This window comes from Corylus avellana, chromosome 11, assembly GCF_965113065.1.
Source record: "Corylus avellana chromosome 11, dhCorAvel1.hap1.2, whole genome shotgun sequence".
Classification (NCBI taxonomy): Eukaryota; Viridiplantae; Streptophyta; class Magnoliopsida; order Fagales; family Betulaceae; genus Corylus; species Corylus avellana.
Window position 1 is genome coordinate 1827593 of NC_142500.1, and position 15805 is coordinate 1843397.

The 15805-nt window shown below is 35.2% G+C and overlaps 2 protein-coding genes across 4 annotated transcripts; one reads left to right on the plus strand and one right to left on the minus strand.

Annotated features, from left to right (window-relative positions):
- The first annotated feature begins 58 nt into the window (after positions 1-58).
- LOC132165511 (NAC domain-containing protein 75) lies at positions 59-4644 on the plus strand. Of its 3 annotated transcripts, none has more exons than XM_059576110.2 (7): positions 59-136; positions 467-665; positions 781-958; positions 1123-1697; positions 2322-2624; positions 2858-2974; positions 4041-4644. In XM_059576110.2, the coding sequence occupies exons 2-7, from the start codon at positions 537-539 to the stop codon at positions 4128-4130; spliced, it is 1392 nt and encodes a 463-aa protein (XP_059432093.1). In that variant the 5' UTR covers positions 59-136; positions 467-536; the 3' UTR covers positions 4131-4644. The 3 variants fall into 3 exon arrangements, with proteins under 3 accessions (XP_059432093.1, XP_059432091.1, XP_088367796.1); XM_059576108.2 differs by having other exon boundaries at positions 71-328; XM_088511670.1 differs by having other exon boundaries at positions 71-328; positions 2861-2974.
- A 4320-nt stretch (positions 4645-8964) lies between these two features.
- On the minus strand, positions 8965-13097 carry LOC132165512 (Phosphotyrosine protein phosphatases superfamily protein). The gene is made up of 6 exons (XM_059576111.2): positions 12662-13097; positions 11709-11831; positions 11208-11301; positions 11029-11111; positions 10799-10888; positions 8965-9949 (listed from the first exon to the last, which is right to left on the minus strand). Exons 1-6 carry the CDS (start codon positions 12854-12856, stop codon positions 9686-9688), a joined length of 849 nt encoding a protein of 282 aa, XP_059432094.1. The 5' UTR covers positions 12857-13097; the 3' UTR covers positions 8965-9685.
- Positions 13098-15805: the final 2708 nt, after the last annotated feature.

Genomic DNA, 15805 nt, shown 5'->3' on the forward strand with positions numbered 1-15805 from the left:
TATAGGTTTTGAGGGAACCTTTTTTTTTTTTTTTTTTTGTTCCTCTCACTCTATCTCACACTGGCTTCAGTTAAAGTAGATAGAGAGAGAGAGAGAGAGAGAGAGGGAATTCTGGTGTTTTCTATGGTTAAAGCAGGTTTGTTTATAGCTCAATCCTACTGTCACAGTTTCCTCTTTTCCTCTCCTCCTCCTCCTCCTCCTCCTCCTCCTCACTTCTTCTCCTAGCCTCCTTCTTATCCTTCAACAGTTTCTAGCTAATAATATTATTCCTAATATTCTGGGCATATTTCTCATCTGGGTTTTGCTGGAATTTCTTGATTTCAATCGGGTATATTCACATGCTTAATAATTATGATCATATATCATGAACCTATTGTATTCGATCCATCTTTTTTCTATATTCTTCCATTATTTTCATTTCTTGTTGCCTTTAGATCTAATTAAATCAAGCTTATTATATATATAGGATATGAGTAGTTGTTTGCAGCCGAGAGAAACAAGATAACATATATATCTTTCCGTACTTGGTAAGATCAATGAATAAGACTACTGTGGGCTCCATCACCACTTCTGCAGATCTCATCGATGCCAAGCTCGAAGAGCATCAGATGTGTGGATCCAAGCACTGCCCTGGCTGCGGCCACAAGCTCCAAGCCAACAAGCCGGTAGACCCCCTTTTTTATTCTCATCTCATTAAATAATTTCTTTTTCTTTTTTTCTTTTTCCTTTTTCCTTTTTTTTTTTTTTTTTTTGCTTTCATTTGAATATTGGAGTTTGCAGGATTGGTTAGGTCTACCTGCTGGAGTGAAATTTGATCCTACAGACCAAGAATTGATAGAACACCTTGAAGCAAAAGTAGAAGCCAAAGACATGAAATCTCACCCTTTGATTGACGAGTTTATCCCTACTATTGAAGGAGAAGATGGGATTTGTTATACCCATCCTGAAAAACTTCCAGGTGATCACAAATTCTTCATCATTTCAATATTATAATAATAATTATTATTATTATTATTTAAGGTTAATGTTTTGTTTCCTTAAAACTATGGGGTTTGTCTTTCTTTCAGTTAGTTTGTTACACCTAAGTCAACCTAACTTTGAAATGTTTTTTTCTTGCTGCAGGGGTCACAAGAGATGGGTTGAGCAGGCATTTCTTCCACAGACCATCGAAAGCTTACACGACCGGAACAAGAAAGAGAAGAAAAATTCAAACCGAATGCGACATGCAAGGGGGAGAGACACGGTGGCACAAGACAGGAAAAACCAGGCCTGTAATGGTGAATGGGAAGCAAAAGGGTTGCAAGAAAATCTTAGTTCTCTACACAAATTTTGGGAAAAACCGAAAACCAGAAAAGACCAACTGGGTGATGCACCAATACCACCTCGGACAGAACGAAGAAGAGAAAGAAGGCGAGCTTGTGGTTTCCAAGATATTTTATCAGACTCAGCCTAGGCAATGCAACTGGTCTGATCGGAGTGCAACCACCGGCGAAGGAAGCACCGAGCCTAGTAGCGGCCGGAGAGACAGTACTGGGAGTGGGAGTTGTTCTTCCGGCCGGGAGAATATTATTCCCCAGAGAGATGACGTTGTGTCTCCTGCTGGGGTTGCTCCGATTTCTGGTTACAATGCCATGGACATTCAACACTTCAAATCTGACCATTTTAGCTTTGCCCCTTTCAGAAAAAGCTTTGACGAGGTATATATTAATTATATTATATTTCTTCATTAATTCATTCAATGTTTATTCTTCAATCTATATTATCCATGAAAAAATTAAAAAATATATATATATACATATAATCATCTTCTTCTTTTTCAGCTAAACAAATCACCTTATTACCATGCATGTTTGCTCTTCAACAAACAATAAAAGTATCGAAGGTTTTACTTTTGAGTTTTTTTCTAGTTGCTGGCTGTGTTTTGTAACATTAACTGGGATCCTAGAAAGTTTCTCTATTCGTGATTAGTATATGAAATTCTTATTCATAAAAAAAGAAAAAAAAATAGTGAAGGAAATTAAGAATTTAAAAAGCTTATTTAATTTAGGGTTGCTTAATTAATTTGTTTGGGTATACACATTGCTTGCATATGAAGCATGAAAACTCTATGGACATGACATGAATAGAATTGTGAGCTAACTAAATTAAAGCTTGTAAATTTCTCCACCAAAACGGCTACATTAAGTTGAAAATAATTAATGTCCAAGATGACACGTAAAAATTAAAAAGGTAATTAAAGAGAGAAACGGAAACAAAAAAAGAAGGTGAAAATGGACTAGCTAGCAACTGCTCTATAACGTGGCGGTGTACATCCATTGCAGGTGGGGATAGGAGGAGAGGCTTCGACGGCAAGGGAAGCCCCAGCATCGATATCAGGCACGTGCGAAGAGATGCGGGATCACCAGCGGCCACATCATATGGCCCATGAACATCATCATCATCATCAGCAGCAGCAACATCAGCATCCACATCATCAGTTGGCGACCACTGCCTTCCACATCAGCAGGCCTTCACATCCCATTTCCACCATCATCTCTCCGCCTCCCCTCCACCACACCTCCATTATTCTCGATCAAGACTCCTTCCACGTCTCCAGAATAATGCTCCAAAATGAAAATTTCCAGGTATATATTAATATAATATAATCAATCACATGATAGAATATATATATATTACCATTTTGTAATTTATTTGAATTAACGAAAAGGTGCAACTTATTAATAATTATATTATGAGTTTTTACTAAATTAACAAGCATGAAACTGTCTTTTCACTTTTAAAATATCCTTGTTGAAGACAAAATCATTGAAGATGATTTTTCTTTTTTTTTCTTGTCTTTTTGAATGCATAAATACAGCAGCAGCAGCAGCAACAACAACAACAGCAACAGCAGCAGCATCATAAACTAGGGGCAAGGTCTGCATCTGGCTTGGAGGAACTCATAATGGGTTGCACTTCAACTAATGTCAAAGAGGTAAGTAGGAACTTTTTGACCCTGAAATCCATGAGCTCTGATTTGTCATAATTCCAACCAAGGAGAGAAAAAAAGAAAAGGTAAACTAGGATTAAAAGGGAATAAAAGAAAGAAAAATCAATTTCTTTATTAATATAATTTAAGTTAAAGAGAGAAACCAAGAATACTTCTTTTCCTTTATCACTTTATCTTTTTTTTATCCTTTTTTTTTTTTTTTTTTTCCATGTTATGCTGGTTTTATAATGATATATATTATCCACCTCCCCCTAACAATATAATAGATGCTGCAAGCACCTAGCGCATATCATGAGTTATACTAGACAATCTCTTTACCTAAATGAAAAGAGCAACTTATGTTGAAGAATTTCAAAGGAAAACCAGAAGTTGCTTTTCTGCTTCTACACTCTTTTTGCTTCTTTTCCAAGGTTTTTTTTTTTTTTTTTTTTTTTTTTTTTTTTCTGGACGTACAAGCTAGGCAAGCAGTTTTTCCATTTCTGGGTTTGATTTTTTTAAAAAAAAAAAAAAAATTCAGATCAATACAAATAGGGAGCCTAAGAGTGTAGTACTAATTAAAAAAATAATGTGAAGCCAGAATTAAAGAAATTTTCTCCTTAATCATTTCTGAAAATCTTAAACTACGAACAACTTTTCCCAGGGAATTATCTTTTTAATAATTTGCCTGCTAATATGAGCTGATGATCATGAAGGTCAAGAAAAGCATTTTTCTATATATATAGTCAATGCAATTCATATCAATAATAAACAGTGTGGAAAGGAACATAATTAGGTAAGCAATTTAAGCAGTTGTCATCTTTTTTTTTTTTTTCTTTTTTTTTCATGATATCTTTTGAAAGAAGGGAATGATAGTGACTTATATCTTTTCTCATGTGTGGCCTTACAAGAAAGACACAGCAACAGACATTTTGATTGAGAAAAAAAAAAAAAGGACTAAAGAGAGGCAGCTTCTTTTTCCGCTGTTTTTTAAGTAGATTTTTTTTTTTTACTAGAGTCGGTGGTCACTAACGTTAACCCTAGTCTTCACACATGCTTACATTTTTTGTTGCAGGAATCATCCATCCCAAACCCTCAAGAGGCAGAATGGTTGAAGTATTCGTCCTTCTGGCCAGACCCTGACAATCCGGATCATCATGGGTAGGAGGAAAAAACAATAGAGAATAAACACCACCCTCACAGACAACATCATTATAGTCATCATTAGTATGAAACCTTCCTGATCATGTTCTTTTCGACATGAGGCCAAGAAACCATCCATTAATGTTTGGTCATTTTCTTTCTTTCTTTCTTTCTTTCTTTCTTTTTTCCCGGGGGTCTGCAGGCTAGCTAAGCTCTGATGGCTCTCAACCGAACTAACTGTGCAACAGTACTCCATGTTGGAAAGAAAGAGAGAAAGAACAAAAGGAAAAAAACAAAGAAAAGGAAAAGAAACCCAAGAAAGGCTGCATTCTCTTCTGACAAATAGAAGGAGAACCAAAGACCCAAAAGATATCCATTCGCATGAAAATCATCACCATTATCATTACAATATCATCTTTATGGCTATTCTTAATTATTATTTTATTATTTTTAAGAGCTTGTATAATTTCTCTTTCTTCTTCTTTACAAAGAAAATACCAAAGAGCTTGTGCAAATTGCAACAAATACTTTGTTAATTGTGCTGTACCTTTAGTCACTTTGTTAGTAAAATATAAAGTGTTCATATGATTTCTCTTTATAGAAATGAAGAAGGTTTAGGAATTGTTTAATTATCTCATTGGTGCTTCACTTTTCCACTTTTTTTCATTACTTGGGAAATTTAATGAGACATAATGGGTTCTCCTTTCTAATTCTACATTATAACTACTTTTTATGCATGGATTCCAAAAGCCTATATACCATTCGATCTATAAAATATTTAATTTGAACCGCGAAACAATTGAAATAGAGAGGATTCCAATCAATCACCTCTAGTCTCTTATATATGCCTTCCATGCATGTTGTGCTTATATTGTACGATATTACTTAAATCTAAGTCGGGGAAATCTTATTATATACATGAATTAATTTAGTTATTCTACTATATACCTTATATCTTTGTACATAAAAACAAATTCAAATGTTCTTCTCATCATCCTCATTCTTGAGACACATTCTGTAATCATGCATATATATGTTGTGATCATATATATACCATAACTTTTATTATGATTCATATCTTATACATTTTTCCGACAAGATTGTATGCTACAAAATAATGTCTAAAAACTAACACAACTGCTTTGTTTGCTTATATAGTGAACAATATGGTTATGGGAAATTTTTAGGCCCTCGATCTCCTCTTGCATTCCCCATATATACCCAATTGTGTTTGATAAAATATTGCACTCCATTGAAAGTGACAAATTGGTATATTGGCACATGAATAGAAGGAAGTTCCTTAATGTTTTTTTAAAGTGGCTGTCATTCTATTAAAAGGCGTATAATGGTCTACCATCAGAAAGGAGAGGAGGGAAGGAAGTTAAAATTTCTTATTGGAAATATGGAATCTTTACATAGTAGCAACAGATTTCACATTTTAAGTCGGTCTCACTTTGTTTTTTGTTATTTGGATGACTTCTTTATTGCTTTATTCTATTCTAGATTCGATCTTTTTCTGCAGTATTATAGAGTAGAGATAGATGTATGCTTATCCTCCTCCTCCTCAGAGAGAGAGAGAGAGAGAGTAACGTGCATGCTATCTTTTCCTTCATGGGACGTGCATGAGAAAAGCTAAAATCAACATGGAGGCGAGGCAGCTTCATCGTAGTTTCTGAAGGGAATAAAGATTGAGAGGACAAGAATAAACTTTACGGTTTGAAATGACAGCCATCTCCTCCCTTGATTGAAATTAATTTGTCCTCTCATCAATAATATATATCTCAATAATTCATACAATATAGTACCATATCATACCTTGCCATAAATCATATTAATATTATTGGACCTCCTCTTGTCCATTGAGATTCAAACTATATTTAATGTTCTTCATCGCAGCTTCTAGTTTATTAAGTTAATTTGTTGCTAGTAATTAATAGCAGCAGAGAGCTAGAGAATTAAAAGGTGTTGGCCGGAGAACCCAAAGAGTAGTAGTGTGGTATGCAGATGCCTGCGGTTATAGTATTTTGGCTAAAATATAACAAAAAGAGGAAGATCCTGCAGGGGATTGTGCGGGGGATAATAGGAGTGGGAAGGGGGATGTGTCTCTTTCCACATGCAATAGAAAAATAAGGGAATGACATGTCTAGCTCAACCTAAAAAGGTGATATTCATTTCCTTTCACTTTAAGGGAAGATTTCGGATGCTAGCTTTTAAAGGGGGCCGGGGAAGAGTAGAGCATTAATTAGAGAGTAACCATCAACAAAATATATATATGGAGGGCTTTCTCCTGGTGTGCAGATTTGGTCCCATAAAGAAGTTGCAGGAAGAATTGTTGTAGTGCAAGCACGAATATCACAACATGCCCATAAACCCACCTTTTTTGGATTCTTCCCACAATATGTCTCTGCTGCTTTTCATCAAATACATAGCCCACCTTCACTGCTTCTTGCATATTATATATATACATATATGCATGGGGGCGGCTCCTCTCCTTCTTCAAATATTTCTTCCTATACTATTGACCCTCCATTGATCTGTCACTGTTCTTTGTATTTCGGCATGGCCCATTGCAATTAGTCAACGTATACAAATCAGGTGGTAGATAGCAGAAGAGGAGAAAATCCTCCAATAAGTTGTTGAGGTTAGGATTGTTTGGTGAGCATATTCTCCACGAGTAGAAAGAAACATCAGGATTCAGCAACTTGTACTCTAATCATGATAAACCAACGGTTGAATTCGTCAATTAACATATATATAACGAGATCATATGCTACATAATACTCTCCGTTTAAAATTAAGTATCAATTGGTCGCACACTAAATCTTGAATCGAGAGAACTTGCATAGAGAAGGAAAGTTAACCACAAAGTGTCCCACCGAATCCCAAAAAAGGTTACTCCGATGCCCAAGTAAAAACAATAAAGTGTTTTGACCGAATAACATATATCTACTTAGTATTTTCCCGCATTTTGTTGGTTATAATTTATTTTATTCCGTGATCCCCACTCCGAAGGTTCTTAGTCACTAGAATAAAAGACGCTAGAAGTCTAATTAAGTGGTAGTCATTCAAATACTATAGACATGACGACAACGTCTCTTTCTATTGCTCATGCGTTCGTCAATCTGGGCTTGGCTTCATGAGGCTTATCAAAAATGGGCCTGCTTGGACTAACCAAATGGGCGGGTAAAGCCCGCTTCCAAAGAGTTTATCCTTGAGTACACCAAAGTCTCAAGAGAATTTTGTTTCAAAAAGGTACTGCAATATCAGTAGGCATGGGCGATTGGCTACTTTGACCAGAAAGATGATCATTTTAATTGCACAACATGATAAATGTAAAGAGTAAAGGGGGCAATAGGTGCCCCATGATGAGGGTTAAAAGTGCATACTACATAGATGTTAAAAACAAAGTTATAAGATTAAAAAACCAGTGAAGATAAGGTTGGAAAAGAATGTGACTAATATTATATAGATATAGAACATGCTATTATATGGTCGTTCATGCGATTTATTGTAATTTAAAGCATGAAAAGGAATCCCTACACACAAAAATATAAAAGCTTTTATTAAAAATGATAACAAAGCTTTTGATGTATATTGACAAAACTTAATCACATGCTATTAAATATTGAAGTTTGATTAGAAAAGGAATAATTAGAATTTTGATTATTTTTCTACACATTAGTGGTCCCCTTAATTATAAAGTACACAACTTCATTTATTTTGGTATATTTGGAAAATTTACCCACCCATGAAAAGAGGCTCCAATAATATGTGGTTCCTGCTCGCCATTCGTACTTATGGTATAAAGGTTATTAACAGGTTTTAACCTTCAATTTTTCTCAAGAAAAATTATATTTAACTAATATTTTTCTGTGATTCAATTAGCGTCCGCAACAATCAAGTCCTTCAACTTTGTTCAGATGCTTCTCTATTAATGATTTTTTATCTACTACGTGCCACATTTAACACATCATTCATATAGTGTCAACATTACGTCAACAAATTTGCGTCAAGTGCCCTGTAATTTATTATTGGCAGATTTTTATTATTTTTTTTACCTCGTGGATGACAAGCCACTTGACGTGGCAAATTTGTCTGACGTAGAGCCGACATTATTCACAGAACGTGTCAAATTTCAGGCACATGACTGACAAAAAAACTTTTAACTTTAAAGTAACAAAATAAACAATTTGATCGAACTTCAACAAAACTTAAGAACATAATTGTCGAAATTAAAAACCCAAAAACTAAATTTTCTGGTCATGCTTAGGGAGACGCGAGAGATCATATGAACTCCAAGTGCGGTGAAGCGAACTTAGGAGAGAGAGAGAGAGAGAGAGATGATAAGGTCTCAAAGTTGCGTGAACCCAAATTAGATGATTGACCCATACAGCTGGGGCCTCATACCAATTGAATAAGTCCACAGCAAACACCCATAGGAGCCTATAATGTAGCCACCAAAGGTCCCCAGGCCAATATAAAAATAGGAAATGTAGCCGCCAAAGGCACCCGCAGTTGGCAGGGCTAAAGATGGGCGTTTCTAACTTTCTACCGTCAACCAACTGGATTTAGGCAGGCACCCTTTCTTGACTTCCAAACTGACAGATCCTATATCACAAGGATGGTCCATGAGTGTCCAAAAGTCGAAAGGGTTGCCATATATTATTGACTGCATTACCTTGACAATGACAACATGCTCAAACGAATAAGGGGAAATAACAAATTCAATTACCAACATTATAATTTTCGTTTTTCCAAGAATCAACCATTCAATCAATAACGTACACTTTTTTCTTTCTCCTTTTTGTTTTCTCTCTTTAAAACAAAAGGAATAACAAACGATCCAAAACACAACATTCAAAAACTATTTTCACATTTACGTTACAAAACACTTCTCAAATACAAAACAAAAAGCACCCCCTAAAACGTCTAAACAAACCAAGCATATTTTGTGAAAGAAATTGTTCTTTTACCAACCTCACTTGGTGTGAAAACGATAGATGGTAATCTACTTTCTATAGCACTCCAGTCCACTACACGCCTTGCATTGAGCAGCCTGGGATATTAGCAAGTAAAGGAAGACGCAACCTGCTTAGTCTTGCGGCCTTCTACTACTGATTTCAGATGTCAACATGATCATTTTGATGTTACATTGGTACAAACCATGGAGGTGCATAAGCAAAATGATTATGGAAATGAGAATTGACTGATCCAACAGTTTATGTACAAGTGGAACTCCGAGTCATGCCTCATACGGTGTCATACATAATCTTGAACAATTCTGCTGTTTGACAAACCCCCCCCCCCCCCCCCCCCCCCCCTCTCTCTCTCTCTCTCTCTCTATTCCTGTCTCTCTCAAACACAAAGCTATCGCAGAGCCATGCCTCACCCATCAATCCAGTGTCATACACAAACTTAAAGAGCTCTGCCATTTTACCTCTCTCTCTCTCTGCCTCTCTCTCTTAAACACAAAGCAACCGCAAAGATGGAAAATCAATAACAATTCCAAACTTATTTCCATAATGCTCTCCGGCACAAGTAACCAACTCCTTACAAATTCCTGACGTGCAGCAAGGCTTAGCAAGCTCGGGCCTCCGGCACTGGTAGTCGCCTTGGTTCTGGCATAAAACCACCAGACACTTTCAAGGATGCAAAAAGACAAGATAGTCTTGCTATCATAGGCCGGGCCTTCACCACGGGAACAATGTCCAGCCGTCTACCAGCATCACCATCATAATTGCCATGATATCCTTCAAGATCAGCTTTCGTTATCAGAACTACATCCCCTGAAGGAGAGCGCAACATTGTAGATGGTTCGCGCTTGCTGTACTCTTGAACTGCCTGCTTATTATAATCATTGTCATTCCGGCGACAAGTAAAAATAGTAAGCCAAGCAGTAATATTTGTTAATGAAAAAAAGAAATCCTAGCAAAAATGGATCTATTGACATGCAAACAATAAGACATAACCATCTTATATATATACATGCAATTGTAAAGACCGCTAAGATGAACAGAGGTTAACCCCACAATGCAGGAAGGTGACATAAAGGAGATGACAAAACTTGCAGTCGGTGGCAGAGCCAGAAAGACTTTTCAGGGGAGCCACTATTATGAACCCATGTGTAAATGTCGGTGATTGACTAGTGATTGACCAACACCTCATATAATCATATTAATCTATGTAGTAGTTTTAAGTTTATAACTTGTTGAGTCACCTAAAGTACATACGCTATTAATTTTAAAAGAGATTTTGAGAAGAACTAAAGAGCATTATTAACTTAAAAGATAGGTCGTCATGTTGGAAGCGTTTATATCTAAGTTATGCAGAGTCAACAAAAAATATTAGAGGTTATGAATGAAAAACCAGGAGAGACCATGTGTAAATACTCAACAATAGATTAAATATCACTATGAAGAGATACAAAAATCTAAATGGGGTCATGTGCAAATAATGGGGGGGAAACTATAGGTTATGCATCAGTATTAAATGAGAGTTCAAAAAACGAGAGGGACAATTCCCTGTCCCCCGTCTGCTACTGCTTGCAGTATTGTCGTGACTGCCACCAACTTACTTCCTCCCTTAAGAAAAACAGAAGAAAGGGAGGGGGAGTGGGTACTGAAATTTACAGAACTTAAGATATATACTCATTTCTTCACAACAAAATTTTCAAGCCACCTCATTACTTACCTTCCACTGTCTGGGGGCTAGCAGCACCCGAGGTCTTCTGGACCGCACATATTCCAGGGCATCAACAGGGGTCATGTGCTTATACCTCACCTGCAAAACATATATCAATCAACTCTATCATGTTCAGATGGTCCAAAAGATATACCTAGTGATAGATATTCAGCTATCCCAACAGGCACATCTGCAAAACCAGATCAACATCCATCCTATGCACGGGAATAGAATACTACCAAATAGCAGAGAACAATGGTTGTACTCCTTCCTCGCCCAGCTTTACAGTGAACATAAGTAGTTCTACCACAAGATGCATTCTCTGCATGCAAAAGGCAAAATAAATATAAAATTTCATTTCATCACACACCACAGAGCTAAGGAATCACAACAATAGCAGAGAGTTAAATTCACTCACGGTGAATGAAGTCCACAGCTCGGTTGATATCCACGAATGAAGGGGCAAAGAGGTAATCTCTTGTGGGGATTACTAGGTGGTCAATCTCATGGGCCTGAAAACCATTAATCAATTAAAAAGAACAGGTGAATCCCCAAAAGTGAAATAGAAATTCTAATTTAAAATACTTCTCAATTTTCTGCTTTGACATAACCACCACCATTTTCATCAACCATAAATCGACTAGGTTATAAAAAAATTTATGAAACCGAAAGGGCAAATAAATTTGATTGACATTTTTAAGTCACAAACCAAATAGACCCCAAGATTAACTACAAACTTCTGATTAGAATGTAAATTCCTTCAATTTATTTTTATCAAAAGAATCTACTTATATGACTTTAGTGATTTATTTCATAAGCTCCACTTACAAAAGCCAAAAAATCAAATGCATCAATTTTTCTAAAATTGGATCAAACGATAACCAAATCAAGCAAATAGTGTAGTAGAGGAATCACACACATGATACAAGGACGACGGAACCAAAGTTTCATAAGGTTCATTCAGAGTGATAACACCACCAACACCAAGCTGCTTCAACCGTGGAACATCTTTGGGGAATGGAACCGCACCCAGTAGCAGAAACTGAGGAACAACAATGACATTAGTGAATTAGACACAACCAATTGGAAAACACATTTTCAACCAATAGAGAGAACCACCAAGTACATCTACAACGACAGCAAATGATTTCTGAGGTATCAAAACAAAAGCCATCTAAAATCTGAAACTTCAGTTTCTTTTATCTTACCACCATCTGTCAAGAACCAACTTGAGCAGAACCCCTTTTGGTTATTTAGAAAACCAACGAAAAGAACAGAACTTATTACCAAAACATTATCATTTTCATATTCAAATTTGAGAATTTGGCATATGCTAAACCATGTAATTTTGTCTTGGACTCACTTGTATGTAGGTTTTGTTTTCTCAGGCTCCAAGCAATTAAACACTTAATTTCAAAACCTTTTTCTCACTATCAAAAAATAAAATCACTTTTCTCTAATCAACAAAAACAGAGCGTGAACCTTGTTTGGTTTCTGAGAAGGCAGTCTAAGGTAATTGAAATCCAAATTCCGAACAGTGAATATTAAATCCCATGTTACTTTGGTTTCCATTAAAGGTCAATTAATCCCACTGGAAAAACCTACAATTCAAAAGAATCAAAACCCTGATTTCTTCTTCTTTAGCTACTTTCTCATCAATGAATAAAACTAATCAAAAGCAAAACTCGATCGACTTCGTTCAACAACCAAAAAAAGAAAAAGAAAAGAGAGAGAGAGAGAGAAGAGAAACTAACATTCAAAACCCTAATTTCTTTGCTTTTCCTAAGCTATCTGAGTAACCAAACACACAACAAACACAACCTAAAAAAAATTAATTAATTACAAAAAAGAAAAACAAAGAGTTTGAAAAACCTGATCAACTTCGTCCCACCATCTGAACTCGGACTCGATCTTGTTGCGAAGCACATTATACAAAAGGGTCGGGTAGAACAGGATCCGAGCCCCGGCTCCAACCAGCGCTCTCTTGGCGTCGACCCTCACAACCTGCCTCCCCAAAACGCTGTCGTCCCCTCCACACTCTACCTCGTCCAATTGCTCGATCTTCATCGCACCAATTCCGATAAACAACCAGAACCCTAGCTCCACTGATTCTGCCCAAATCGAACAACGGATACGACTTAAATCACGTCCGGAGGAATAAAGGATGCTATAGAATAATTCCGCGGGGCCGAATTGGAATTAGTTACGAAATTGGGGCGAGAACCTTTCAGGTCCTAATCTGGAAATATAAAATAGTTGGGGGATGGGTGTCTAAATATGGGGATTGATAGTGGAATCCTATGGGTGAGAGAGAGGGCTTTTTGTAACGAGAAGCGAGGGAACAGGATATATTTGGAAACTAAATAGTCAAAGCTTGAATGGAAGGATGAGGGCTGACGTGTATCCTTCGAGAAGGGTTTTTTTTTTTCTTTCTTTCTTTTTTTCTTTTTTTTTTTTTTCTATAGTGTCTAGAGCTTTGTTTGGAATAATTGTTTAAGGGAATACGTTTGGAAATTGGAATGCTACACCTTTTATTATAATTTTTTGAAAAATACCAAACTTTTTAATTATTTTACAATTTTATTACATCTTGCTAACACGAATCCAACATACGATTAAAAGGCGTTAAAAGATGTGGCTCCTATCACATATTAGCGTTTGTTAATAAGTTGTGACCAATTGATTTCTCCACACCAATTATGAAGAAAGTCAAGCACTAAATGTCTCAGGTCACTTCGATAGTTAAGTTAGTATTTGTTAAATAAGGAAATGAGGTTAATAAATTGGCAAAGAAAAAAAGTGTTTTGCTAGAATGTTGCGTACTTCATGAGTGAGCCCCGTCCCTTCTCTTTGACAGGGTCTTTTCCTGCGATTGGTTGGTTAGGGAGGTGGTCCATAGGCGTCTTTCTATTCCCTGTTTGTCGTCCATTTGGATTTGGCCGAGTTCAACCAATACATAGGACTCATAAAAATTGAGCTTGTTGGGGGTCGGGGAGACCCATTTATGTGAGTTACTCTTGAGTACACCATGGTGAAATGATTAAAAATGTATGGTTTACAAGTTAACTATTACTTAATTAAATTGACAAGTTAAATTTTTTGTTTAATCATTTTATCAGTTATGAAATATCACGTTAGTTTGATAATAACTTATTTGTACTCCTCTAATAATGCTCATTTCTAAATGCATGCAAAAATTAATTAATCAATTAATCAATCAATCAACTAAAATTAACGGTATCATAGATAACCAACCAACAAAAAAAAAAAGGGAAGTGTTAGGTAATTTTCTGACAACCAAAGTTTTGAGATGGGAGACAATGAAATTTATGTGAATTGGTGTTTGTTATAACAATCATTATGTTTTGATTGGTATTTCATATCCACGTGATGCACACAAGATAATGGATGGGTTGTACGAGCGGTGCATGTCTCAATCAATTAAGTAGGTTGAAAGCTTTGATCTTTTTGATTAATTATGAGCCATTTTCTCTAATTCTAACTGATTTTTAACCCTCACGATAAAATTAACATAAGCTCACCATATATATATATATATATATATATATATATATAATTCAACTGTTTTTACTTGTAATAAGGCTCTATTTCTTCTTGATCTGCATGTGTGATGTCCTCTGAATTATTTGCTATGGTCTAAATCTTTGGGTTGTGGATGTGAACGTTATCATGTCTTTCGGGTCGAGGATGAAGAGTTTTAATTGGGGGTTTATATATCCTTAGTTCTGATGAATAAGCACTACATATGCATTAGTTCAAGTCTGTTTGGCATAGTTCTGTTTTTTAATATAAAGATTAGTCATAGGTTAGTAGATTGGTTTTGTGTCTAAAATGTAATACGTCATCTGTGATACTTGTAACCTCGTAGTTTTGGCTATGGTTGTTTGTAAGAGCTTTATGCTCATGATTTCTATGAATGAGACTGATATGAAATCCCTTTCAATATATATAATTCAACATAAACGAAATTTAATCATATTAAATTTTATCAACAGCTTTTAAAATTCAATCGTTAATGCTTTTTAAAGAGTTTTATTTGTTTTTAAACAAAAAAAAAAAAAAAAAAGGAATTCGTTGGGATGTAAAAGTAAAAATATTTTTAAGTGTTTTTGTGTTTTTAAGTTATTTGTTAATATTTTTATTTTGAAAACAAAGAAGAAAAAAGTGTTATCAATCTCTCTTATCTCTTTGCTTCCATTTTTTATTTTTTTTTTAGTAGTGTTTTTCTTCATACTCATTTTATAACAACTGACGTTATGTGTTTTCAGTAACTTATCATATCAACTATTTAAAAAAAAAAAAAAAAAACTTAAAATACATTACTTTAGCCAATATAAAATGAATATATTTTATATTCACACTCGTTTATTACATCAATTTATATACTTATTGATATGAAATATTTTAAGTGATTTTTTAAAAATAATTAACATAAAAATCATTTAAAATACAACAAATGGGCGTGAAGAAGGGGATTACTCTTTGTTTTAACATTGTCATTTGTTTGGTTTGAAAAGTATAAATTCCTTTTTGGGAATTGAAATATTGTTGGGGTCTGGGAAAGTGCCAACAAATGGAACAATTTTAATGATTTTCTTTTTCTTTTTAAGAAGAATGTACTAACTTTCAAGGTTTTAGTTTAGAAGGTTAGGTACTTTGTATTGTTTATTAAAAAAAATTATTAAATAATCTAAGTAAACATTTATCATATGATTGGTCACTCTTATTTTATTTTTAAAAAAATAATTTTGATATGAAAAACATTTTCATGAATAATTACTATAACTTGAACCACAGTGTCGGAAGACGCCTTTGAGAGACTAGAAATGTAGAAAATGACAAAGGGTAATTACATTTTTTTTTCATTAATTACAAAATATTGTCATTTTGCCCTCATGAACTGACAACCCTACTGCTCGATCCCATTAAATTACTATTTTGTGCCCAAAACTCTTCTTCTGTCAGTCAAATGCGTTAACTTAGATGGTCAACACG